At 36.8% G+C, this 25,530-nt stretch overlaps 2 protein-coding genes across 4 annotated transcripts in view; both read left to right on the forward strand.

Annotated features, from left to right (window-relative positions):
• lmf1 (lipase maturation factor 1) overlaps positions 1–6,203 on the forward strand; it is a 43,475-nt gene extending 37,272 nt beyond the window's left edge. For all 3 annotated transcript variants that reach the window (XM_065253494.1, XM_065253496.1, XM_065253495.1), the window contains 4 exons: positions 1,750–1,903; positions 2,034–2,217; positions 4,675–4,787; positions 5,570–6,203. In XM_065253494.1, the coding sequence (XP_065109566.1) occupies positions 1,750–1,903; positions 2,034–2,217; positions 4,675–4,787; positions 5,570–5,744 (626 nt within the window). In that variant the 3' untranslated portion in view covers positions 5,745–6,203. The remainder of the gene's footprint in view (positions 1–1,749; positions 1,904–2,033; positions 2,218–4,674; positions 4,788–5,569) is intronic.
• Positions 6,204–9,364: 3,161 nt separating this feature from the next.
• Positions 9,365–25,530, forward strand: part of LOC135734633 (ras-related protein Rab-26) — a 167,213-nt gene continuing 151,047 nt past the window's right edge. The window contains exons 1-2 of the mRNA XM_065253493.2: positions 9,365–9,983; positions 12,165–12,275. Coding sequence (XP_065109565.1) covers positions 9,813–9,983; positions 12,165–12,275 — 282 coding nt within the window. The 5' untranslated portion in view covers positions 9,365–9,812. The remainder of the gene's footprint in view (positions 9,984–12,164; positions 12,276–25,530) is intronic.

Genomic DNA, 25,530 nt, shown 5'->3' on the forward strand with positions numbered 1-25,530 from the left:
TTCAAGTCAAAGCGGAGATGGAGAAAGTTGTTCTTAGGACTTTTTCAGATATAGGTGATGAAAACATACTTTTCAAAAGGCACAACACTATTTTAAGTAGCCTAATGTTTTAAAAGTACACATAAACGCGGCAGAATGTACATAATGCGTGATGCGTTACCTTGTTGTTGAGTGTTTCTGTGAGGAAAATCATGTGATATAAGAGGTTAATATAAGACGTGAACTTGAGCACAAATGTTCTGCGCATGTGCACAATGTATTTTTGCATCCGATTGAGAAAATACTACGATTCACGCATTTGCATGCATACCTTTCTCCTACTGATCGGATCACAGCTCGGAGTACACCACCCGCTTCAAAACGATCCAAATTTGCATCCGATCGTCCTCAATAATATTGATTAAGGTGTTTACATGAAGGCTTTTCAATACGATTGAGGCATCAAAACGATTACAAGTGAATTATTTGGTTGCATGTTAACGTATTGAGTACTTGCAATAGATCTTTATTAACCCATTGGAGCCGTGTGGGTTACTTTTGTAAAGGATGAATGCACTTTTTGGGAGTCTATAAAGTCAGAATTTGTTCCCTGTTTTCTGCCATCATAAGCTTGGAACAGCAAAGACATTTACTAAAATAACTACAAATGTGTTTGTCTGAAAGATGATGGACATGTGTATCTTGGATTGCTTGAGGGCGTGTACATCATGGGGTAATTTTGATATTTGGCTGAAATATCGCTTTAATATTTTTTTTGCACCTTCAGATTCCAGATTTTCAAATAGTTGTATCTCAAACAAATATTGTCCTGTCCTAACAAACCATAAATTAATAAAAAGCTACTGCATTCAGCTTTATTTAATTTAAAAAAATGACTGGTTTGTGGTGCATTTTACATATGAATTATAAACGTCTAAGTTGGATTACTAATAAATAAGCAACTCAGGTGCCCTTGAGCAAGGCACCTTAATCCTAGTCTTGCATAGCCAGACCTTCAATACTGAACAAAAGTCTGTGGGCGTGACGTCTGAGGCTGAGACTACCTTGATCCCAATTGCTCTCCAGGCACTGTAGATATCCTTGTGTTCATGACTTGCAGTGCGTGCGTTCACTTCTCACTGGGATGGGTTATCCCTTCAATAAGATTGTTTTGGTAACATTTGTTGATTCTCTCTCTAAGCAAAACAGAAAAAATTGGCTAAATTACACCTGTTTTAAAGATTAAACCCTGGTTACCAGTTTTCAAATGGATTTCACAGCATATGAACTCCAATTAAAACCAATTTTTTTAGTCTGGCTTCCCCTTGAACTGTCTTAAATTATGCTTCTGTATTTATAATTTTATTCTTAATCTTGTATTTCACAGGCTCTATTTGTATCTAATATTTTCTTTAATTTTCTTTATACTCATTTTTGTATCTAGAGCACTTTGAACGGCATTCATTTGTTTGCTACTGTACATAAATAAACTTTCAGCTTTCTTACTTGCTCGTCAATTCATCCGTTAACTGAGCCAACATTGTTTTATCTTATATGGCTAAATGCGCTCATGCCTTGGGTGAATGTTTGGTCACCTAATTAATATTCATGAGTCAAGATAAAAAGGTCTTTTTATATCCCCTTAAATTTTTATATAGCTATTTTGTCCCTGGTGCATGTGCTGCTCTTTAATGCACAATTATTTAGCATGCTTAGCCTGGTATCGTCTTTTCTCTTGATATCTTGTTGTGGTCTCTCATTGGTTATCAGGTATGTTGATAAGGCGCGTGGTGAATGTGTCTCTGGGGATTCTGATTGGGTATCTGAGCCTGCCGGTGGTTATGAACTTGCTGAGCTCCAGACAGGTGATGAACACCTCGTTTGATCCCTTACGGATTGTCAACACATACGGAGCCTTTGGGAGGTATCCCATTCCTCTTTGTCTCTGCTCCGCATCATTTCATGTAGTCGTAAATATGTGCTTAATAAAACCTCATCAATAACATCACTATGGCATACTTGGGACCAGATTGTTTTCCTATTTGTCTGTGTAGTGTCACAAAGGAGCGGACAGAGGTGGTGTTTCAGGGCACGCTGAGCGTGAACCACACTGAAGAGGGGGTGATATGGGAGGAGTACGAGTTCCTGTGTAAACCTGGAGCTCTGAACAGAAGACCTTGCCTCATCTCACCGTATCACTACAGATTGGACTGGCTTATGTGGTTCGCTGCCTTCCAGGTTAAAATGCGTGATAATATTTATTTATTTTATTTATGCATTTGGCAGATGCTTTTATCCAAAGCGACTTACAGTTGTGGCCAAAAATATTAGCACCCTTGGTAAATATGATCAAATAAGGCTGTGAAAATTCATCTGCATTGTTAATCCTTTTGAATTTTTATTAACAAAATTCACAAAAATGTATTCTTTTATTGGATAATAAGAATTTAAAATGGGGGGAAATATGATTATGAAATAAATGTTTTTCTCTAATACACATTATCCAAAATTATTAGCACCCTTTTATTCAATACTTTTTAAAACCTCCATTTGCCAGTTTAACAGGTCTAAATTTTCTCCTATAATGCCTGATGATGTAAGAAATCACCTAACAAGAGATCAGAGACCATTCCTTCATCCAGAATCACTCCAGACCTTTTAGATTCCCAGCTACATGTTGTTGCTTCTCCTCTTCAGTTCACTCCTCTCATTTTCTGTGGGGTTCAGGTCAGAAGAGTGGAATGGCTTTAGCAGAAGCTTGGTTTTGAGCTCAGTGACCCATTTTTGTTTTGTTTTTGAGGTTTGTGTTTTGGTTATTGTACACTTAGAGGATCGAAACATGGCCCATTATAAGAATTCTAACAGAGTCAGTCACTTACGGATTTTTTATCTGTTGGTATTTGATAGAATCCATGATGCCATGTATTTTAACAAGATGTCCAGAACCTCCAGCAGAAATATAGGCCCACAACATCAAAAACACAGCAGTATATTTCATTGTACACATGGGGTACTTTTTTTCTCTGTGTTTACCAAACCCATCTTGAGTGTTTGCTGCTAAAAAGCTAATTTTTTAGTTTCATCTGACCATAGAAGCCATTCCCATTTAAAGTTCCAGTCATGGCTGATAACAGAATATGCTTTAGTTTTTTTTTGAATGAGCTAGGAGAATTTTTCTTGTAACCCTCCCAAACAACATGTGTTGATGTAGGTTCTGTTTGACAATTTTTTAAAAGGTTTTCTGAACCAGAGGCTCAACAATTTTCTGGAATTCTTCAGCTGTGACCCTAGGAGAGTCTTTAGCTACTCAAACTCTCCTTCTCACCGCACATTAGGACGATATAGGCATAGGTTCTCTTTCAGGCAGTTTTGTAACATTTTCTGATGGTTGGAAATTCTTAATTATTGCCCTGATGATGGAAATGGTCATTTTCACTGCTCTAGCTCTTTTCTTAAAGCCACTTCACCAATTTGTGAAGATCAATTATCTTTTGCTGCACATCAGAAATATATTCTTTGGTTTTTCTCATTGTGATGGATGATTAAGGGAATTTAGGCTTTGTTTCCCCTCCTCTTTATATTTTTGTGAAACAGAAGCCAGAGCTGAATGATTTTGTGTTTACAATCATGCTGGAGTTCTGAAAATTGTGAAAATGAATGGGAATATACTTCAGAGATATTTTACCAATAAGAATTTCTAGGGGGGCTAATAATTCTGTCCAACGAGTATTTGAGAAAAACATTCATTTCATAATGATATTTCCCCTCCATTTTAAATTCTTATTATCCAGTGAAAGGATACATTTTTGTAAATTTTTTAAAAGAAAAATCAAAAGGATTAACAATGCAGATGAATTTTTTACAGCCTTATTTGATCATATTTACCAAGGGGGCCAATATTTTTGGCCACGACTGTATATACAAGCTATACATTTTTATCAGTACTTTTGTTCCCTGGGTTTGAACCCATGATCGTTTGCACTATACAGTGTATGTAAAAATGCCACTGCATTTGGGCTTTAAAGTTGAAGCATCATATATATACAGTATGTGTGTATATAAAATATGTTATTATGCCTTAGTATTTGCTCTGTCTGTTATAAAGCCACAAACGACACTTGATGTTTATACATTTCTACTTATAGGGAAGATGAGCGATGAGGACAAAAATAAGCCAGGGTGCAGAGGGGAGTTAAAAGATGATTTATAATCCTTACATAACTCTTACAGACAGAGACATAATATTTCAGTTTCTCAGACAATGAGATCATATATCTCCTCAATAGCTTTCCTCCAGAACCAGCAGCGCTTTCAAAAACTGCACTCAGATTTCAATTACTGAGCCTTATGTCTGTGTAGACTGTTCCTGTGTCTTTATTTCTGATCTCAGAACAGCTGCTTTTTAATATACTGCATAATAAAAGCCCTCTGACTTTTAGCTCTTGCAGATAATCTAAATAGCCTTCCAGTCCACCCAAAAGCCCCCATCTTTAGCATCTAACCCTGCTGTTTTTGCACCCGTGCAATAATGGTAACTTTTGAAATGAATGTAAAGTTGTACCAATGTAATTTCAGTTCTGAAGTAGTGCACTTGATTTAATAATGAAGGATGTGAATTAGTGCATACTTTATTGTTGGAATGATTGGGATGCTTATATGATATGGTGATCATTTCTATCTCTCTCTCTCTTTTAGACGTATGAACAGAATGAATGGGTTATTCAAATAGCAGGCAGATTGTTGGCAAATGACTCTACGGTTCTTTCCTTGATGGGACACAATCCATTCCAAGGCAGAGAGAAACCAAGGTATTAAAGACAAACAGATCCTTAAAGATATCAAAAGACCACTGAATATGCTCAGAACATATATAAGGCAGTTACATTATATCATTCATTACACTCTTAAAAACAAAGGTGCTTCACGATGCCATTAAGGAACCTTTTTCTAATTTGTTCCATAATGAATCTTGAACATATGAAGATCCTTTCTGTTTCACAAAAGGTTCTTGGGAGTAAAAAAAAATGTAAGAAAGAAATGTTTTTTTAAAGAACATTTAATTGAATGGTTCTTTGTGGACCCAAATTAATAACTTTTACCTATAAATAAATAAAATAATGAAAATTGGTGATTTGTAAGTATAGACTGTAAAAAGCAAAAATGAATTAATTTTGCAAAAATGTGTTAAATTGTTAGTAAAAGGTTAGAGATTAATGCCTTGAAACATATCTGAGTTGATTTGAGTATTATTATAATGTTTTACATCTTGAAACCAAGATTTCATGAGAATCACCCAGAAATGTTTTATTTTTATTATGTAGATTTTTTTAAATAATATTGTTAATAGTGTTTTATATTTTAAATCTGTCTATATATCCATATGTTGAAAATCATATTCAAGACTATAGCTCCATCCTGTGGCTCCTTCAGTGAAACTACTGAAACACTTTAAATGCAGTGCATTGTACAGTATGTGTACTCATATGTGCACAAATGTTCTTCTAGGTTATTTTGATTTAAAAAAAAAATATTTTGACATATTTTTCAGAAGTGTGTATGAGTTTTAAAATCCCTGCTGACTTGATTTCAGGTGGATACGAGGAGAGCATTTCAGATATAAATTCACTCGGCCTGGCAGTTCTGGTGCCGCCCAGGGGAAGTGGTGGGTCAGGAAGCGCATTGGGCCCTACTTCCCCCCTGTAACCCTAGAGAACCTCAGAGGGTATTTTAAATCCAGGGATTGGACATTTCCAGACAGGTATTAAGCCATCATACCGGACTGAAGAGTATAGGAGATCTCAGACGCCGGATGATTTTCCACGTGTTGTGTCCGCACACTGAAGTTTATTCTGTTTTGCCTGTGAACTGTGTCAAAGACGATCTGTTACATAAGGGATTTCTTTTAACAGTCTGTTTGAGGAATAATGATGTGGTGAATGTGTGCCACTAGTCAAGGGCTGTTTCAAGTCTGCCAACAAAAAAGCCTCAATGGCATCAATATGATTTTTTGAATAACTAAGGGAATAGAGTATATACTATAAATGCTTTGAAGTAATATTCAATAAGTAAATTAATGGCAATCTGTTACCTGAATGTACTCTTAGAATGTAAAGACAAAGAATGACATCATTCCTATACTGTAAATGCCTTGCGAAACCATGCATTGTACACAATTTTTGATGGAAAACCATTTCTTCTTTTCAATTAAACAGATGAGAAGAGTACACTCAGAGTTTTATTTTTTGTTCCTATAGGTTTCTGAGACCCCCACCCTGTTTCAAACACTCGGTAGCTGCTCTAGATTATAATAATTAGCATAATGTCTATGATGATGTACTTTAATCAACTGCTAACGAGGGACGTCTTGGGATGCCATCCCAAAAAGGGTCTCACTAATATCTTTTTTTATCTTTTCCTTTTCTAAAAAAAATTGTGTTGGGGTTGATGAGACTAAATTACTTTTTATAGTGTACTGTACAACACTCGGCATGAGTTTTGGAAAGCACGTAATGCAATGCCTCTATCATTAAATACATTAAAATATACAGTTATATGTCTGATACAGTGTTATTCACATAACTCACATGGTCAGAAAAAAGTACAAAAGCTGTCAATGAGATGGTCCACCTTTAAAAGGTCCAAATAAGGTATTATTTAGGTGCATACTGTATATGTATTTAGATATTTACCTTTGAGGTACTAATATGCACCCTTAAGGTACAAAGATACAAAAGGGTACAACCTCAGTGACAGCTTTTGTATCTTTTTATCTGAGAGTGCATTAGATAGAAAAATCACAGGTGAGATGTCTTCATTGTCTCATTGATCTCTTAAAGAAATCGACAAGATTAAATGGAGGACAATTGGAAACTCTTGCTCCCTTGCATCTTAGATAAAAAATCACAGGTGAGATTTAAAGTATGCAATTAAAACTCAATCTGATTGAAGATTTAAATAGGAACATAAATATTTCTCATTAAATTAAAGTTATTTTACCTTTAACAACCCACAGGTCAAAACTTAACATGTTTTAACAATTGTCTATGTTGTTTTTACGGTAACACTTTACAATGAGGTTGCATTTGTTAACAATTACTTATTGCATTAGCTAACATGAACTATCAATGAACAATACTTCTACAGCGTTTGTTAATCTGAGTTCATGTATGATGTTAATGTCAGCATTTAATACATTTATAAAATTAAGCATTGTATCTGTTAACATAAATGAATGCACCATACCCTAACATGAGTAACTGTATTGACATTAACTAACATTAACAAGAATGAATAAGTGCTGAAAATGATATTGTTCATTGTTTTTTTCATGTTAGTTAATGCATTTACTTATGTTTACTAATATAGCCTTATTGTAAAGCATGAGTGTTTTTACTTTTATTTCTTGTAAGCAATTTTAGAAGAAACTTCTGAGATTAAGCTGAGATTTATTCCTGTTCATTTTTGGATTACTTGGTCACACAAAAATGTGCAATATCATAAAACACATTTAACTATTGGAAATCATAGTGCATCATATTGACTTTTTGGCCAGATTTAAGCCATTGAACTGCTCTTAGAATATATATATAAAAACTTAGTATGCATATATTTTGCTTCTAATGTATCTTTATTTAGCAGCAGATCTTCAGTACATGTGCAATAACAAAATCTGTTCTTAAATTGCAGAGTGTAATGAACCAAAGTTGGCACTGCTGTGTCCACAGACATAAGACAGACCAATCAGTGAAACCCTGACCTGCTCTAAACTGAGCTTTCACAGACTTCCAAGGCATCTGTTTCCAGCAATTATCGCTTCTCGTGTCAGTTGAGCTGTTATAGTCACTGGACAGATCCTTTATTTACACCAACGAAGGAAGGAATGACTCAAGACAAGCAATTATATTTGAATATGACAGTGAGAAGAAAAATTGTATTACCTGTTTGAGAGGTTGGTTTAAGTTTGATACACATGTTGGACCGAGCCTGAGAAAGGAAGACATCAATTGGAATGTAACTATAGCAACTGATCCAAGTGACAGGTGTAGGCTAAAAATGACCTTTGTGGGATAGTCATTTACTTCAATGCATGACAGTACCAGATGGTGAAGAAAAAATCTTAAAGCCTGCCGAGTCCATACTTGCAAATTATATTGTTAGATTTTTATTCAAGATATAATAAATAGACATTCTTGTTAAGATTGAGACAAATGAGAGCTTTCTTTAGACCTGTCCTGTTCTCATCTATGTGAGTCACCCGTAGCTGTACTGTACATGTACTGAAGCTTATGTAAGGGGTCTATGATAAAAATGTTAAACTGGTCTCACATTGTCCTCGCTTGGAACATGACTCATATATTTACGTAGTTTCGCACAGCAAGACTTTTCACTATGTGCATAAATACAGGTTTATTTAGCAGCTTATTCTGGTCAGGAAATGCATGCATAGACGGGAAAGATTTGTCTGACCAACATGAAATGTGACTTATTCACAAATTTGACAATTTGTTGCCCTCCACTCTGCACTTTATGTAAAATATTTTGTTTGAGCCCTGCTCTGGACCAGATGAATGCTTTGCAGGTTTTAAGCATCAATATGGAAATACTGATACTTCTGCAAAAATTTACCATGGCAACCATGTTTCTGTCAAAGTTACAAGTAGTTACCATAGCTACTACAACTACTATAGTAGGGGAGAGCAGGGGCGAAAGTCCCATTTTCTGAAAAACGTAATTTTAAAGAGATATATTTTTGCTGTGGTCAATAACTCACAAGTGTAGTCTATCAATACCAGGTGGAATTTCAAACAAAGGTAAACAACTTCAGTATAATTTCACTTTGAACATAGGGAGCGCATTGTTACTTTTGACCCTGTCAGCTGGGACGAAAGTAACACACGGGTGGGTAACACAACAAAACAAGATAGATTTTTGTTTTAATTAAATATACATGACTATGACCTTAATAATATGTAACTGCAAACATATTTTGTAATTTATCTTTACAAAAATAATTAAATTACATTTTCATTTCAGTTTCATCAAATGTTTCAAAAGCAACCAGACAGTGCAAACCTAAAATTGCTGAGAATAAAAAAAAAATTCAACAGTATGAACACTATGAAAATTAAATTGTTTTATTTTTTTAAATAGCATTAGTTGTGCTAGAAATGTTTTAAATGCAGTGTATGTAGTGTCTGCCGAATGCGTATGTAATATGATTTTTTTTTAAACTTACTCCTACGGTTTACAGAATAACAATAATAATTTGGCGTGGTCAAAAAAAATAGGCATATGGGATACTAAACTACAACAAATCTTGATATGCATTCAAAATAAGACACTGTGCCTTTAAGAAGGGTTTGTATTTCAACAAGTGAATAGTGAGCGCTCGCGCTGCTAGGATGCTGTGTGGAGAGATGCGCTCTGTGTGCGCGTGGACACTTCGACTGATTGTTGACAACGCGTCCGGGGCGCGCTTAGTACTACACTGCTTAGAGGGCTGAAACACTAAATTATCAAACGAAAAAACATCTATAGGGTATATTTACAGACGGACTGTGTTAACAGACGTATTTTCTTTTCTAAAACAACCGCAAAATTAACGGCTCAGTCAATACGTTAAACGGACCGCCTTCAGGAGCAGTGAAACAGGTGCAGTGCTCGTACCCTTTATTTAACGGAGCCGAAAGTCATGCGCGCGCTTATTGATGAAAAGTTAATTCACGCGTACTAGTAGTCAACATCAACCGGGAAAAGTAAGTCTAATTTGAGCGCATAACGCTACTAATAAATTACGTACAAGCGTCGCGCCCTAAATCGTGTGAGAAAAAACGATGTCGAGGAAAAAAGCTGTCAAGGGAAACGGGAGTTCAAATACACCAAACTCATCTCCTAACAACGATAAAGAGAAGGGGAAGAAAGTCCAGACCCAGTCCAACGGAGTGGTCTACCCCAGCCGACCCTCTCTGAGCAACAGCGGAGAGTTCTATGACATCGCCTTCAAGGTACGGACTTTACGCACGTTTTTGAGTTGACTAACAAAACATGTAGCATTAAAACATATGTATATGCGTTTAAATATTTGGCCTGCAAAACATGAACATAGGAACCAGCATTAGTAACGTAGTATAGCCTATACGTTAATTAAAAACGATGAAATGTTATCCCGCTGCCCATGTGGAGCAGTGTTACGCGCATCGTTTGACTTCAGCCTCTAATTGAACAGCTGTGTCAATAAAGATAAGCGCGAGCCCAGCAGCTGCTTTTATCCAGCTCGACACAAGTATTCTCACTATATAAGCATTCACATGGAGACAATATTTTTTCCCAATCACAACATGAAGTGTTTCAGGCAACGCTAATCTGAGATGAAACTTAGATCTTATGTCCTGAATCACGCAGAAATAGTTCAACGCAAAATGAACATTTATTTAACCACTGGAGTCTTATGGGATACTTTTATGTTGCTTTATGCCTCATTTAATGGCATTACAAAGAGCCAGACTATTATTAAATATTACTCTAATTGTGTTCAAAGAAGAAAGCAAGTTAATTATACATGGGAGGTCATCATGGGTCAACTTTCTATCTTAGGTCTTAGCTTAAGATATGATAGGCCTATGTTAAATTTAGATTTTTTGCAAATTCAAATAACAGAAGCCAATCTTACATTGATTTAGGGTTATAATCTTATCCCACCAAATCTCATTTTATCTCTAGTTAGGAAATCTTAAATTGCTTAATCATGTTCGGCTATCAACTCTTAGGTCTGTTATCAAGCAATCAACAATGCCTGAGCTGCTGCTGTACAGTAAATAAAATAATTGTTCTTATTATTTCAATAGGTCAGATTTTTTTCAGACTGTGTATTGTTTTAGCATCAATGCGCAGCACATCGTGCATTAAATTGAAACATTTAGCAAATGTGACTTACAAAAATGAGAAAACTATTCTTCCTAAGGTGGAAATAAGTGCTATAGGATACTACTGTACCCTACATTTCAACATTTGATAGATACATGAGAAGAAATAGAAGCAGAGTAACCAGAGTTGAGTGTGTACTGTATTCATTATGATCCCATCAAGTGTTCACAGATAAGATAACTTAAAGTGGACATTTCACAAGACTTTCTTAAGATGTCAAATAAACCTTTTGTGTCCCCAGAGTGTGTATGTGAAGTTTTAGCTCAAAATACCATGTAGATCATTTATTATAGCATGTAAAATTGCCACTTTGTAGGTGTGAGCAAAAATGTCCCATTTTTGGGTGTGTCCTTGTAAATGCAAATGAGCTGATCTCTGCATTAAATGGCTGTGCCATGGTTGGATAGTGCAGATAAAGGGGCGGTATTACTATAATAAGATCCCCTTCTGACATCACAAGGGGAGCCACATTTCAGTGACATATTTTTACATGCTTACAGGGAATGATTTAACAAAAATAAGTTACTGGGTTATTATTCTTCACATTTTCTAGGTTGCAGTGCTTTCTAGAAGCACTGGGGACCCAATTATAGCACGTAAACATGGAAAAAGTCAGATTTTGTAATGGAGTTGTTACAGATGGCTTTCATGTAAGTTTTCAGTAAGAATACCTGTGGGGTTACCCTAAAGTTTAGACCGTTTTAGGATGTTTTGTGAAGTTAGGATGCTTCTAGTTATTAAAGAGAAAAGAAAAGATCCTAACGATCCTTTACTTTCTGTAAAACGCCCCATGTAGCTCAACTTTAAGAAGTGCTAAAGCTGTGGGCTTTGATTCCCAGGGAACACACATGCTGATAAAATGTATAGCTTGAATCTATAGATATTTATAGTTAGTCTTCCAGATGCAAAAAAATAAATTATGAGATAATTTTATTTTGGTGTGAACTATTTCTTTAACATATTCATGTTGAGAAATCATTCACTGGTGATGTTGACTAAGACAGAGAAACTGAAATGAATACAAATCTGATTGGCTTGTTTTAATTGAACATTATCTCTTTACAATCAGTTTGTTATTGCCCACTGCTCATTATTGCACGCACTTACATTTTATAGCACTGGCAAAGCATTAGAGACAAAGAGTTGTTGTTTGATTGACATACTGATTGAAAGATGAGAGGTTGTTTGTGTCTTAATAGATTAAGTCAGGAAATACAGAGAGATGATGTGATAGATTGTGTGCTCTCTCTCTCTTTCTCCAGGTAATGCTGGTTGGTGACTCTGGAGTGGGAAAAACCTGTTTGCTGGTTCGTTTTAAAGATGGAGCATTTCTGGCTGGAAGCTTTATCTCAACAGTCGGTATAGACTTCAGAGTGAGTAGATAATACAAAGAAACAACATGCATTGAAGATACACACATGCAGACATCATTGCATTAAACTTCATAATGAGTTGTTTATTATTTTATTATTTTTTCAGTCATCTGATGCATCATGTCACTCTGTCATATGCTATTTAAGGATTCAAGTTTATAAAATGTACTGCCTTTATATTCTTTGGCTTAAGGATAGTAAGAGTTGTTCCATCTGGCAGTAAAGTACCCTATTACAGTAGCACTTTCTTTTGAATGAGGAAAATCTGTCATTATCCACAGATGCTCCTCTGGGCTTTCATTTTCCGAGCATTCTTAAAGAGCAGACCAAAAACAGATGAAACATTGGTGCGCGCAGAGATTGGCCATCCTAAGATGCGTATCATTTCAGCACCTCAATTGCATCACCACTGCCAAAGGCAATACAAGCTCAATACTAATCTTGACTGTCCTACTTCATCATTTATGTGAAAAAAAAATGGAGTATGGGACACTAAAAACAAACGGTGCTAAATAGCACTAAAAGTGGTTCACTGGCTCGTAATCATAGGTGAGGCATTTTAAGTAAAATATAGCACCTATGTAGCACCTGTGTACAACCATATTGTGCTTTGTAGAACCATAACTGGTGCTATAGTGGTGATATATCACCCCATATGGTCCTTCATAGGTGCTATATAGCACTAAAAATGGTTCACCTATGATTACAAGCATGGACTCTCTGTATTGATGGCCATGGTAAGCATTGTTGCTCATGTAGGATTTATTTGTCACTTTACTACTTCTCCCCAAAATAATTTCTTGTCACTTGCTGGAGATCGAAGTGAAAGTTTTTTTTTGGATTAGGTAATAATGCGCTGAAGAAGTGGCACAGATCAAAAGATCCTGCAGACCTCTGTCCCTATCAGTCTCTTCTGGCCTCTTTCTCCACAGATGTCTCCTCTGCTAAAATTCAGTACTATCACACTAAAATCATCTGACACATATGCTCTTTTTAAGTCCTTCTGTGCTCTTCTTTGCCCGCCCCCACCTTCATCTGACCTAACAGCTGATGATTTTGATTATTTTTTTTGTGAAAAAAAAAACAAACTCAATCAGCAGTCAGTTCTCTGTCCCACTGCCTCCCGCACAGGCTCAATATCCTGATGCATGCCCGCTCCCCTCTTTCTCTCTCCTATCTGAAGAGAATGTTTTCAAGATCTTTGCTTTGAACCACCCGACTACCTAGATCCATAGCCACCCATCTCCTTCAGGCCATTTCTCCTTCGGTCATCCCTGCTCTAACACACATTAAAAATTCATCCCTTTCCATGGGAACATTCCCCACAGCTTTTTAAGAGGCCAGGATAACCCTGTTGCTGAAGAAACCCACACTTAATCCTGCCTAGTCGAATTACAGACCTGTATCTCTACTTCCCTTCATTGCCAATACTCTTGAGCTTGTGGTTTTTGACCAGCTCTCTTTCTTTACACAAAATAACCTCCTGGACAGCAACCAGTCTGGTTTCAAGAGTAGTCACTCCACAGAGACTGCACTGCTCTCTGTCATTGAAGCCCTAAGACAGGCAAGGGCAGCTTCCAAATCATCTGTGCTGATCCTGCTGGATCTATCTTCTGCTTTTGACACGGTCAATCACCACATCCTCTTGTCGATCCTCAAAGCTATAGGTGTCTGGAACGGCGCTACCATGGTTCAGGTCATGTATGTCATTTAGAGTATCCTGGAGAGGTGACGTCTCCGAACCCCAATGTCTCAGTACTGGGGTACCTCAAGGCTCAGTGCTTGGACCACTTCTCTTTTCAATATACATGACATCCCTGGGTTTTGTCATTCAGAAACATGGCTTTTCTTACCACTGCTATGCAGATGAAACACAACTCCACCTGCTGTTGTCCTGTTCAGACTGGACTATTGCAATGCATTATCGGCTGATGTTGTATTTTTAATATCTTATAAGCTTCATTCCTCTACTTTGGATTTTTTTCTCTTTGCATAATAAAACTTTATTTGTTATGCGTTATTCATAACCAGCTGTGTTTTTAGATGCTAATGATAACACTTTCACTCTCTGTTGCACACATGAGAAATATCCCAAAGTGACACATTTTTATCCTTTTTGGCGTTTTATTGCAGATACTTGCATTTAGATGAGGATTTACTCTGTAAATATGCTGTAATTGAGCTGTTTGATTAATAATTCGTTACACTCACACACACAGTACATTTTTATTTTTATTTTGTACATGCCTGACTGCAGAAAGTATGGTTGAAACCTGTGATCTCTCTCTCTCAATTCCTTATAAGAGCCAGATGTTATTGAAAGAATCTGCACTCATGAATATAGTAACTGTGGAAAATGTATGTTAGTTGAGAAGAGCATTTGTTGATCAGTTAGATAATTCTTAGAGTCCCTGAGCTTTATGACTTCAGATGCACTGACAGCACTGTTGTAATGGAAAACAGTAATACACTTTATGAATGATGAATTACGCACTGAATGAAATGGATCTGTTCATATTCAAGTTCATGTGTCTGCTGTTCTCTTGTTGTCCTTGGACTTGATAGTAAATAGATTTTTAGCCAAGGTAACTCATTTTCTGAACAATGGACCCTAATAAAGTCAGTTTGATTAATCCCGGGATACACTGCACGATTATTGGCTGTCCCAGACGAAAGATTGCCATCGTGAAACAATCGTTGCGATTTCTGTGATCGTGGCTCTTCATCAGTGGTCCTATGCCGTACAGTGAGAGAGCTTCAAAGATGGCCGTTTTCCCAGTCTTGCGTCCAAAGATAGCCTACGTTAGTTTTCTGACAGTGGCAGAAATTCAGCATGATCACCGCATTGTGTTTGCTGCTACGACCTGTGTACTGGTATTTGTTTACCACTAGTGCATGCTGGTGATGTTGCGCTAACATGTGATGCAGCCGCTGAAGCTTCCATGTCATCATCGTACAGTTTACATGATTGTCGTACCTGAGTTTAAATTATCCATGTAGCACATTTTTTTACTTAAAGCTCCACTGTGTAGGATCTACTCCCATCTAGCGGTGAAAGTCTATATGACAACTGAATATTACTTTCTAGCCCCCCCATTCGGAATGCGTTTTAACTCGTACGGTGGCCCGGCCGTGTCATGCCAAGGTTAACATGGCTTCCAGTAGCTACAAAGCAAAAGCAATGAGAAAAAAATGAACAACTTGCAATGTCCTTTGCCTGTGATCCATCAAAGCACACAGATTTATGTTTAACATGAAAAAAGTCTGATTGTCATGATATGTCTGCTTAAAATCACATACAAAAAGCAACCATGACAGGTTTAAATGGACGCGAACTAATATTATGTCAAAGTACAATGCTTATGTTTTAAGTAAACGTTACATGTCCGTGTATATGTAAGAGCTTTCTCTCATATTGGTGAAAAAAGATCGCGCAACTTTCACACGCTTGTAAAATGAAACGAAAGACCCGCAGATCAGACGCTTTTATCAATGAAAGGCTAAAATATGGCTGTCACCGTGTGTTTGTGCTAGAGGTCAGAAAAGATGAAAAACATTTATCTCAGTACCTCAGATTACATAAATGGGCGGAGAGACGGCGTGTGTCTGTTCGAACACATTAAACCACATGCATGTTTACACTAACAAGTGTTATGCATAATCATGCTAAAGTTAGCCAAGTAACCATAAAACTTCAAGTTTACAACATGGACTGTATAGATGTAAACGAATATGCTGAATTACCTGTGGAGAAGATATAAAGTGCAACTTCAGTGTCCCTTGAGCCCCATCTTGGAAAACTAACTCCAATAGTGACTTTGGTCTTGATGTTTTTCCTGTCACGTTGTCGTTTAAAATCCCTGTTTTTCTTCCTTGGCGATTTGTTTTAATGTCCTCGAGAATATGTCTTCAACAGGCTTTCAAATCAAAGCATTAGATCGCAGGTTCATCACGGTTTGCAGCTGTCGCAGCCGAAGGATTCAGCTACGCAGGTCACAGGCTGGATACGTCATCAAGCCTGGTTTATATAAATCAACTGAGCATTACATTCGCAAGTCATATGCATATTACATCAATTTACAATTAACTAAGAATAATTGTCAGCTTTATTATTGTCTTGATGACGTATACCGCCTACACATGCAACCTCCGGAGGCTTCAGCTATCGGCCAGCGTGAGTGTAGAGAGAAAGCGCGAAAGGCGGAGCTTGAATTTCAGGAATGTCCCTCGTCGGCGAATGTATTTCAAAGATGGAGGCACAACATGGATTCAGCCAGAGAGCGCTTCGACGATATGCATTTTAAATAGCAGATTATACACTTACGAGAATACTTTGATTAGTGGGTGGGAAGTAATTACACATGAATGAGCACATACTTGGGTTTTTGTTAAGAATTAACTCAATAAAGTACACAGTAGAGCTTTAATGAAGCTATGAATATGAAGTGTTCTAAAAGTATAAACCAAACACTCAACGTCAACATGAAAGCACCGTAAATTTTACGTATTTGGTAGACGCATTTATCCAAAGCAACTTTAGTTTATTACATGGTATACATCATATTTTTTATATCAGTGTTTGTGTTCCCTGGGTTCAAACCCATGCACTAACAGAGGTGTATAGTACTTGAGTAATTTTACTTGATTACTGTACTTAAGTATTATTTTTGGGGATTTTTACTTTACTTGAGTACAATTTAAAATCAGTACTTTTACTTTTACTTAATTACATTTTTTAAGAAAAAAAAGTACTTTTTACTCCTTACAATTTTATTTACAGTCAAAAAGTACTTATTTTTTAGAGATCACTTTATTCTATTTTCCCTTACTCGCCACCAAACCAATTGAATTGTGCTGACGGCCAGTTTAATTTAAATGTTATTTATTTTCCTTGGCCGAGATACAGCGTGCCACTCCCTGAAATTCATACGGTCATAGCTCAGGCACCTTAAGTCCGGGGTGTTCGCCCTTCGGGTCCCTTATCCTACCCGAGAGGGCCTTTTCAACGAGCCAACCCCGACTCTCTAACCCTTTCTGTGGCCGACGGTCTCCTGAATTTCAAACGTCCGTGGCTGGTAGCTTTAAGTCCTGGGCATTCGCCCTTGGCGTCCCTTATCCCACCTGAGAGGGCCTTTCCAACGAGCCAACCCTAACGCTCTAACCCTTTCCCCGGCTGAGATACAACGGTCATTCCCCTGATTTTCCCACGACCGTAGCTTGGATGCCTTTGGGTCACTTATACCCGAGGGGACTTAAGGTGCCCGAGCTACAGCCGTGGAAAAAATCGGGGAAAGGACCACCGTATCTCGGCCGGGGAAAGGGCTAATGACTCGTGGGTGGCTTGTTGTCGCTTCTTTGAAACCGACAACACATTAAGCCAGCAAAGAGTTGGATGGATATCTGGCCTGAGTTTCAGACACCAGGAAGTCTCTGCTCACGTTCCCTGCTATTTGCAGCCTCTCTATCAAGACTAAGACCTTGTTCACGCTGTAGGGGTGTCCTCGACTAAGGATTTACATATTCGAATCAGAATTGTCGAATCTTTCCATAGTCGACCGATAGTCGAATCATCTATGTTTGTGTGCATGCGTTGGGAGGGGGCCAGACCAGGTACAAATTGGTAACTTTTATTTTCTTTCACAAGCAGCACACATAAACAACTTTCTGATAAAGTGACCAAAACTGTCTTTCAAGTAATAAACGAAGACAAAACTGAGGATGCATTTATATTTTTTTAAGGTAAAATGTAAGGCAACATTTGTTTAATTATTCCTCATAACATTTTAAAGCCACGATCTACAGAACATCACACAAAAATACATTTTGATAACTAAACCTAAAAAAATAACAAAGGTGATCCTGCCTTGGAAACTCCGGCTACAATTCAGTGTTTTTATTTAATTTGGAGATAGCGCGTCAAAGCAGTCATGACCAAAAAAACCCGACAAATGAGAAATGACAAATAATTTGTGATTGTGACTGTAAATGATAAAAACTAATCTTTATATACAATTCATTAAACGTTAATTTATAACAAGAAAAACACTGAAATTAATGATTTTATAGACACTACGCGTTATTATTTAGCACAGAAATACCTGCTTGCTTGCTTTGACTTTGATCATCTCTGTATTAACTTAAGATACAGAAAGACCGGATGATATTATTTATTTAAGGAATCTCTTTGCTATCATTTGAAAGTGAACACCGCCCGACCATAATATTAAATCACAAGAAAGACATTCGTGTCAGGCAGAAATAGGTTCGGTGCAGTCGTGCAGATAGTTTCCGTTTCATCACCGAAATTTAAAAAAACGGCTTACCTGTTTTGTAGTTTAACTTTTGACAAGATAACACCTTTGTTTTAAATACATTTTAAAAACTTATACTCGTCGAAAAACATCCGTTTTTTAATGTTTAGTTTGATGAACTCCTAAATATGAGACGCAGAGAGCACCTTACCCGTTCGGCTAAATTACATGCGCAAGCATATCCAGCACGCAACAGCGCAACATCCATACAACGAAAAGCTATCCAAAATTTACATACTTAAATTAGATCAGAATTTACGTTTATAATAAATACAATTTTTTAAATAAAATAAGGTCAGAAGTAACAAAGTGCAGAACAAATATGTAAAATGCCTCAAGTGCACGGAAACAAAACACAAGCCAAATAGTTAAATCAGATAACCCAAAGTCATTCATAAATAAAATAAAATATAGAAATTATTAAAAGAACGAAAGGCATAATATAATTTGCCAGCTTTGTCTTTTAAATGTAGAAACAAAGAGGCAATGGTTTATTAACATAGAAACCTCTTATGCACGTGTAGCCCGGACACAGGGGTTCTTGGATTTATAAACGCATTTTAAAAATATTTATTGAAAGCTGCTACTTCACATATTATTTGCAGCATTATCATCATATGCAGTATATTAATATATTGTGAGAAAGATGTTATATGTTAAATCAGATAATGTGTGCACCCATATAAGGCCAAAATTGAATGATCCTCATTTCATAACACATCTGCGACGATTCGACTGTGAGATTGGTAGTCGAATCAGGCTTCTCCTATCGATGCATCGAATCTTCGACTATTCGGGGTCACCCCTATCACGCTGTCAGTCCAAATCTGATTTTGTTGCATGTCTGACTGGACAGACTCACTGTCCACATTGTGTATCACAACTGTTTAGATCCGATCTGTGTGTCCTGTAGGGTTTTGCCATTTTCTGGATTATCTGCACTGTTTCTATGGCAATGACGTCACACTGGCACAACAATCGTGTTTACATTTTACGTGACGCAACAGCATGACGTAACCGAAAAGCTACAAAAATACGATCAGAGCGGTCAGACTTAAATGTATTTCTGGAAATGTGATTTGAAAAGTATTTCAAACCACCTCTGGATATAGCTTGAAACAGAAAAGAAAAAAACTGATTTCATGTGGGTTTTAGCCGTTCACACGTTCTAAATGTGATTGGGTTCCAATCGAATATGCACCAAAATCAGATTTGGACTGACAGTGTGAACAAGAACTAATACAACTCTTTCTGCACTGGCTGTCTGTGAGATGCTTGATACTCAGTTTTGAAAATCAGCTTCTGCTTTAGTTAAATTCAATGTTTCACAACTTTGAGTAGCATGTTGCATACTGAAATTAGGTCGTTTTATAGTTTTATAATGAAATACAATTGAATACAAACAGTTGTAAAGCAGGATAAAACCCTGTATGTGGTGCATTCACTTCATGTTTTTAGAGACTAAAAGCTTAAACAAGAATCTCTAGTTTAAATTTTTCCTGTTACTTTTACTTTTTTAATACTCAAGTACAATTTTAATGTGGTACTTTTTACTTTTACTCAAGTATGATTCTGGCCAGATACTTTTACTTTTAATTGAGTAAAATTTACACTCAGTACTTGTACTTTCACTTGAGTAACATTTTTGAGTACTTTTTACACCTCTGTGCACTAATGCACATCAAATTATAGTGTGGAAATCAGTTTCCACACTGTAATGATAATAATAAATAATACTTCTTCCTCCTGGTCTTATGTTTCTTGTATGGTGATTCTTTACTGTACATCTCACAATGTGACATCATAATCGTCCAGCATTTTCATGACCATCCACTCATGCTCGAATGATAGCCCTGCCCTTTAATTTAATTAAAACTGCAGCCAGCAAATGTTATCTCCGGCTGAATGTATTCATAAATATATATTAAATATATACAGTGGTTGAATCTGCCAAAATGCCAGAGCGTTTTACATCCGAATGTTGTTGGAAAACATGGGTTCACTTTCTTTCTCTTATGGCTCGCTTTACTCATCATGACAGTTGGCGTATACCGATATATTGCTTGCTTTCTCATTGCTAACAGAGCTGGAAAAAACAAGTCTATTTATTCCTTTTTGTCTTGCTGAATAAAGGATTAAAAATTTATATGACTGAACTCTTCTCACTTCAATCAAATTCCACTTTGCACAAATCACTCATGAGACTCCATGTAATAAAATAGACTAATCATGATTGCAAATCACTGCACTACATTCACACATGCACACATTAAATGGACTAAAAGCCACTGTGCAGCAGTCTTAAATATTCTTTTACCACAGGGGCGTCGATTTGGGTAGGGACGCTAGGGACATATCCCTACCAATATGGGAACACTGAATTGTCCCTAGCAATAATTTAAACCAAACAGATGATCTTTATTCATAACAACTGATGCCTGTCTGTTTCTTGTGTTTTTTACTTATTACTTATTAAATTTAACATGAATTCATTCAGGAATCATTTAAATGAGATTTAAACTCTTATAAATTTCATTCTCGCTGGGAGAGCCCGTATCAGACAAAAATACAGATTTTGAGGAACAACTAATTGTTAACTAATAGAACTTCAGCTAAATGCTAGCATATAGCATTTATTGGCATGTAGCACTACCTCAGCAGTCACAACTTTGTAATTAATTTAATGTGGAATTTAATGTTGGGGCGTACATCTCAACTGTGATGTCACAGTTGGTGTAGGGCTGCACGATTAATCGTATTTTTATCATGATAACGATATGCGCGCCCCACGATTAATTAATGACAATCGTCGCGATTAATGTGCAAAGACCAAGCACAAAACACACGTCTAGAATCAAGCAAAGTGTTTGTTATGGACGGAGTCAGAGTAAACATAGTGTTTCTTTGCAAGTGCAAAATACGTTAGCATCACGAGATTTACAGTCATTCGAACATAATGGCAGAGCAACACGAAGAAAGTGCAGAAATATGTTTAATTCCCAAAAAGGGTCATATAGGCTTACTCCATTGTTTGGATATTTCGGATTTGAGGAAAGTGATGTTGATCAGGTAAGTCACGAGACTTGTGCAAACTGTGTTCTTGTTCCGTCCAAACGTGAAATATCAAGAGTTTCAAAAGCTGAAGACACAAGCCGCAACCATAAAAAAATCCCCGACCATCCACGACACAGACAACAATAACGGATCGCGTATCATGTAAGTTAGCCAAGGATATGTGTCCAATAAGCACCTTGAGCAGCAAGGGGTTTAAAAAACATATTGCCATATAAAAGGCATATCATAGGCATTTTTTATTCAAAAATGTTTTGTTTTTATTTTATTTTAATTTTAATTTGATATAAATATATATTAGAGCCCTGCATTTCAGCCTTTTTACGCCCATTGGGTCGGGTTTCAGACCAATTTTAACATCACAGTTGATATGCGGCCAGGCCTCTGGTTTTTTTAGGCTTCTCCACCTTTATATATAATAATTTAATTAAAAGAAATGTTGAGACATTGATAAATTATAAAAGAAAGACGTTTAACCTATCGCACGAGTCCACCACGCACATTTACAATGCACCTGTTGCAACGGTGTTTAGCGTCTCCGCCAGCAGCAGGACCTTCAGCGCATCGGGGAATATGGAGAACTGAATAAAAACCTTAAATACTGTGCATAATCTATAAAAGACTTCTTTTTAATTGATGACTTCTTTCCTTGAATTTGAATTGATGCATAGCGAATGTATAAGGTAAGGCAACCTGCATGTTTACTTCGTTTCATGTTTATTTCGTTTTGTTTTGATTCATTATTTTTCTGCACCCCGCCGAGACTGCGAGCAACAGAGCAGCCCCCTTCCGCTTTTTAAAATAGTGTGTTGATAATAAACATTTAAACTAACATTGTTATATGCTGATAATATATATATTATATAGACGTTATTGTAGGCAAGTGAATTGTTGATTTGAGAGGCTCATTTGATCAAACAAGTCGTCAACATGACGTTAGCTGTCGGCCGCTATCCGCTTGGTCAATATCAAAAACCTTAATTTAACAAACAAAAAAGGCTCTAAAATAAATAAAAGATATTTTATAATTTTGACAGTTAAAACTGAACTGCTTTAATTGCTGCAATAGTCATACAGCTGTAAGGAATCTGTGTAGGAGTTATTTTTGTTATTTCTGCGGATTTCTTTTGCAAAATCTATGCGGAATTTTGCGGAATTATTTTAAATGTTTTAAAAAGATCTAAGACAATGGGAGCTGTGGATATTACAATACAATAAAATATTTCATAATATAGGCCTATAAAATGTTTATAATATTATATAAATGGCTGTAAAGTGTAATAAAAATACTGAAGTAAATAGAAGTTCTTCACTAAAAGAATGATCGTATTTTTAATCGTGATCAAAAGTTTGAGCAAAACAATCGTGATCATCATTTTTCCTGTAATCGTGCAGCCCTAAGTTGGTGTTATGTTGAGATTGTTCTGTTTTCCAGCAGTCTTTTGTGTGCAAGGTTTATATAAAAACTGAGGAAACAAATGCATTTGAGGCTCATGATATGTCATTACCTGTCACGATACGTTAGACAGAACCCAAGTGCAGACACGGGTGTACAAAAATAGGGAATTTATTAAAGACAAAAACAACAACATAAACAACCCACGAGGGGGCAAAAATAACTGGGAAAGACTAAACCAACAAAGTACTCACACGTATGAAACAAGGCAATGAAACAACAATGAACAGGCACAGACTAACAAACACAAGGACCTTAAGGGGAGAACTAATGAAGACAACAGGTGACATGGATTAAACAATGAGGGTGACAAGGGAACGAGGTAAAAGTGACAAGACACCGGGAACACATGGTCTAGTAAAACCCATACTAGGACCATGTGATCCCACACAAAACATGGGCCTGTCATGATCCTGCCACAAGACTGGATTAACCAAAAGATAAGATGGCAGAACCATGACATTACCATGAACAGAGCTCTTATTATTCACATATGCCTATACAGTTTTTCATTCTATAGCACCTTTAATATAATGACATTATTTGCGTCCCCACCAATGTCAAAATCAAAACTACGCCCTTGTTTTACCATGTGCTGTATTTGGGCAAAGGATTGCTAAGATGGAAACCAGTGGGACTGTCTGATGCATGTTGTACATTATAATGGCAATTTTTGATCTAATATTTTTGGCTGCTTCTCAACATGAATGTGTCAGGAGTAGATTTTGGTGATATATTGATGTTTGTGATATAATATGTTTAGGAGACATTAAATTATTTTTGATTATTTTTACGTCATGCATTAAATATCTTCAATAATACATACATGTTTTTATACATATTTAATGTAAGCCATACCTATATATAGTGAGACTGAGAGCCAGGCCCTATCATTCACTTTGAGCTTGACTTGAATTGGAGCAAAACCCTGCAGCCATGTTCCAACATCTATTAGAAAGCTTTTCCAGAAGAGCGGAGGCTGTTGGAGCAGCAAATGCTGTTTACTATGTCATTACCTGACCACAGGTGCTACGAAACGCCTCCATAGATGTACTGGCAACCCCCATTGGGCTTTAAAGTCACAATCAAATTGAAAACGTATTTATTTTATTTTCTTTACACATGACTTATCTGTGAGCTTCATTATTTTTTAAATTCATGTGCCCTCATAATCTTTAATCAAAAACGCAAATCTCCTCCTCAATTCAAAATGATCTCCCTTTACTTCCGGTCATGGGGTATGGCGGGTGGACGGGGCCAGGGAAAAGATTGCAGCAATTAGAAACATGACCCAACTTTCCACGATCCAATACATTTTTGATGAACGAATTCAAGACCAGCCCTACCTGTTTTCATTCCAAAAAAGCTTTATAACATTTTGGCTTTTTAAACCTCTTGGCAAATTTAGAGGTAGAGTACTTCCATACAGCAGATGCCTTACTGTAACCTCAGGTTTTGCTTACAAATGTAAAAGTTAATTTCTGCATTCATTTTTGTTATGCAACAGATTCTATCAATTGATCTCAGGCCATTTCTCAATATGTGTTCTTGTCTGTACTTGTGTTCTTGTGGACTTGTAAAACGTCATCAGTCATGGCCCAAGTATTGTTTCAATTCCAAGTTCACATCAAGCCAATTTAACATAACATCACCGAATGTGTTCTTGATCCGCTTGTTTTATCGAGGATGCATCAGAAGGTGACTTGTGTGTAATTATACCAGCCAAGTTTCCCAGAATACATTTTGCGTCAACGGCAATACAGCTGAAAATCTGCACAATATTCAAAATACTTTTCTGTGTAATTGTCACAGTTGTCAACTGTGTTCTCTGTGTGTTAATTGTGTCAGTCACTGATCATCAGCATCACCTGGACTCATCAGTTAATTACCTGCCTCATGTCACCAGCTGTTACCTATCACCTTGTGTATAAATGCTTTGGCTGTTTCTCAATATGCATTCTTCAGCGATCTTGCGTCCTTGTGTCCTCGCTCTACATCATCATTAATAGTCGAACTTCAATTCCAATTCTCAAGAACACAAGTACACAGGACGCATGAAAATACCCGGATGAGTTCTTGATATCGAGGATGCATCGAGTGCAGACTTGCGCTGAAATCTGGGGAGGTCATGTGACTAGCAGAAAGATCGAACACATCTCAATTCTCACAGGTGCGTTCTGTGTTCTCGCGACCTTCTGAGTTCGTTCTTCCGAGGTCGCCTTGCAAGATCAGTCCCAACGAGAACACAAGTCCGTTCTTTGCGTTCTTGCAATTGAGAAACAGCCTTTGTCTTGGTTTGTGTCTTTTATTGGATCGTTGTTCTATGTCATTGGTTGTTTGCCATCTATGCTACTCCCGGGAATGTCTACTGTTTGTACTGCTGTGAGTCTTGATTATGTTTATTAAACTGTTTAAC

The sequence above is a fragment of the Paramisgurnus dabryanus genome, chromosome 1 (assembly GCF_030506205.2).
Source record: "Paramisgurnus dabryanus chromosome 1, PD_genome_1.1, whole genome shotgun sequence".
Classification (NCBI taxonomy): Eukaryota; Metazoa; Chordata; class Actinopteri; order Cypriniformes; family Cobitidae; genus Paramisgurnus; species Paramisgurnus dabryanus.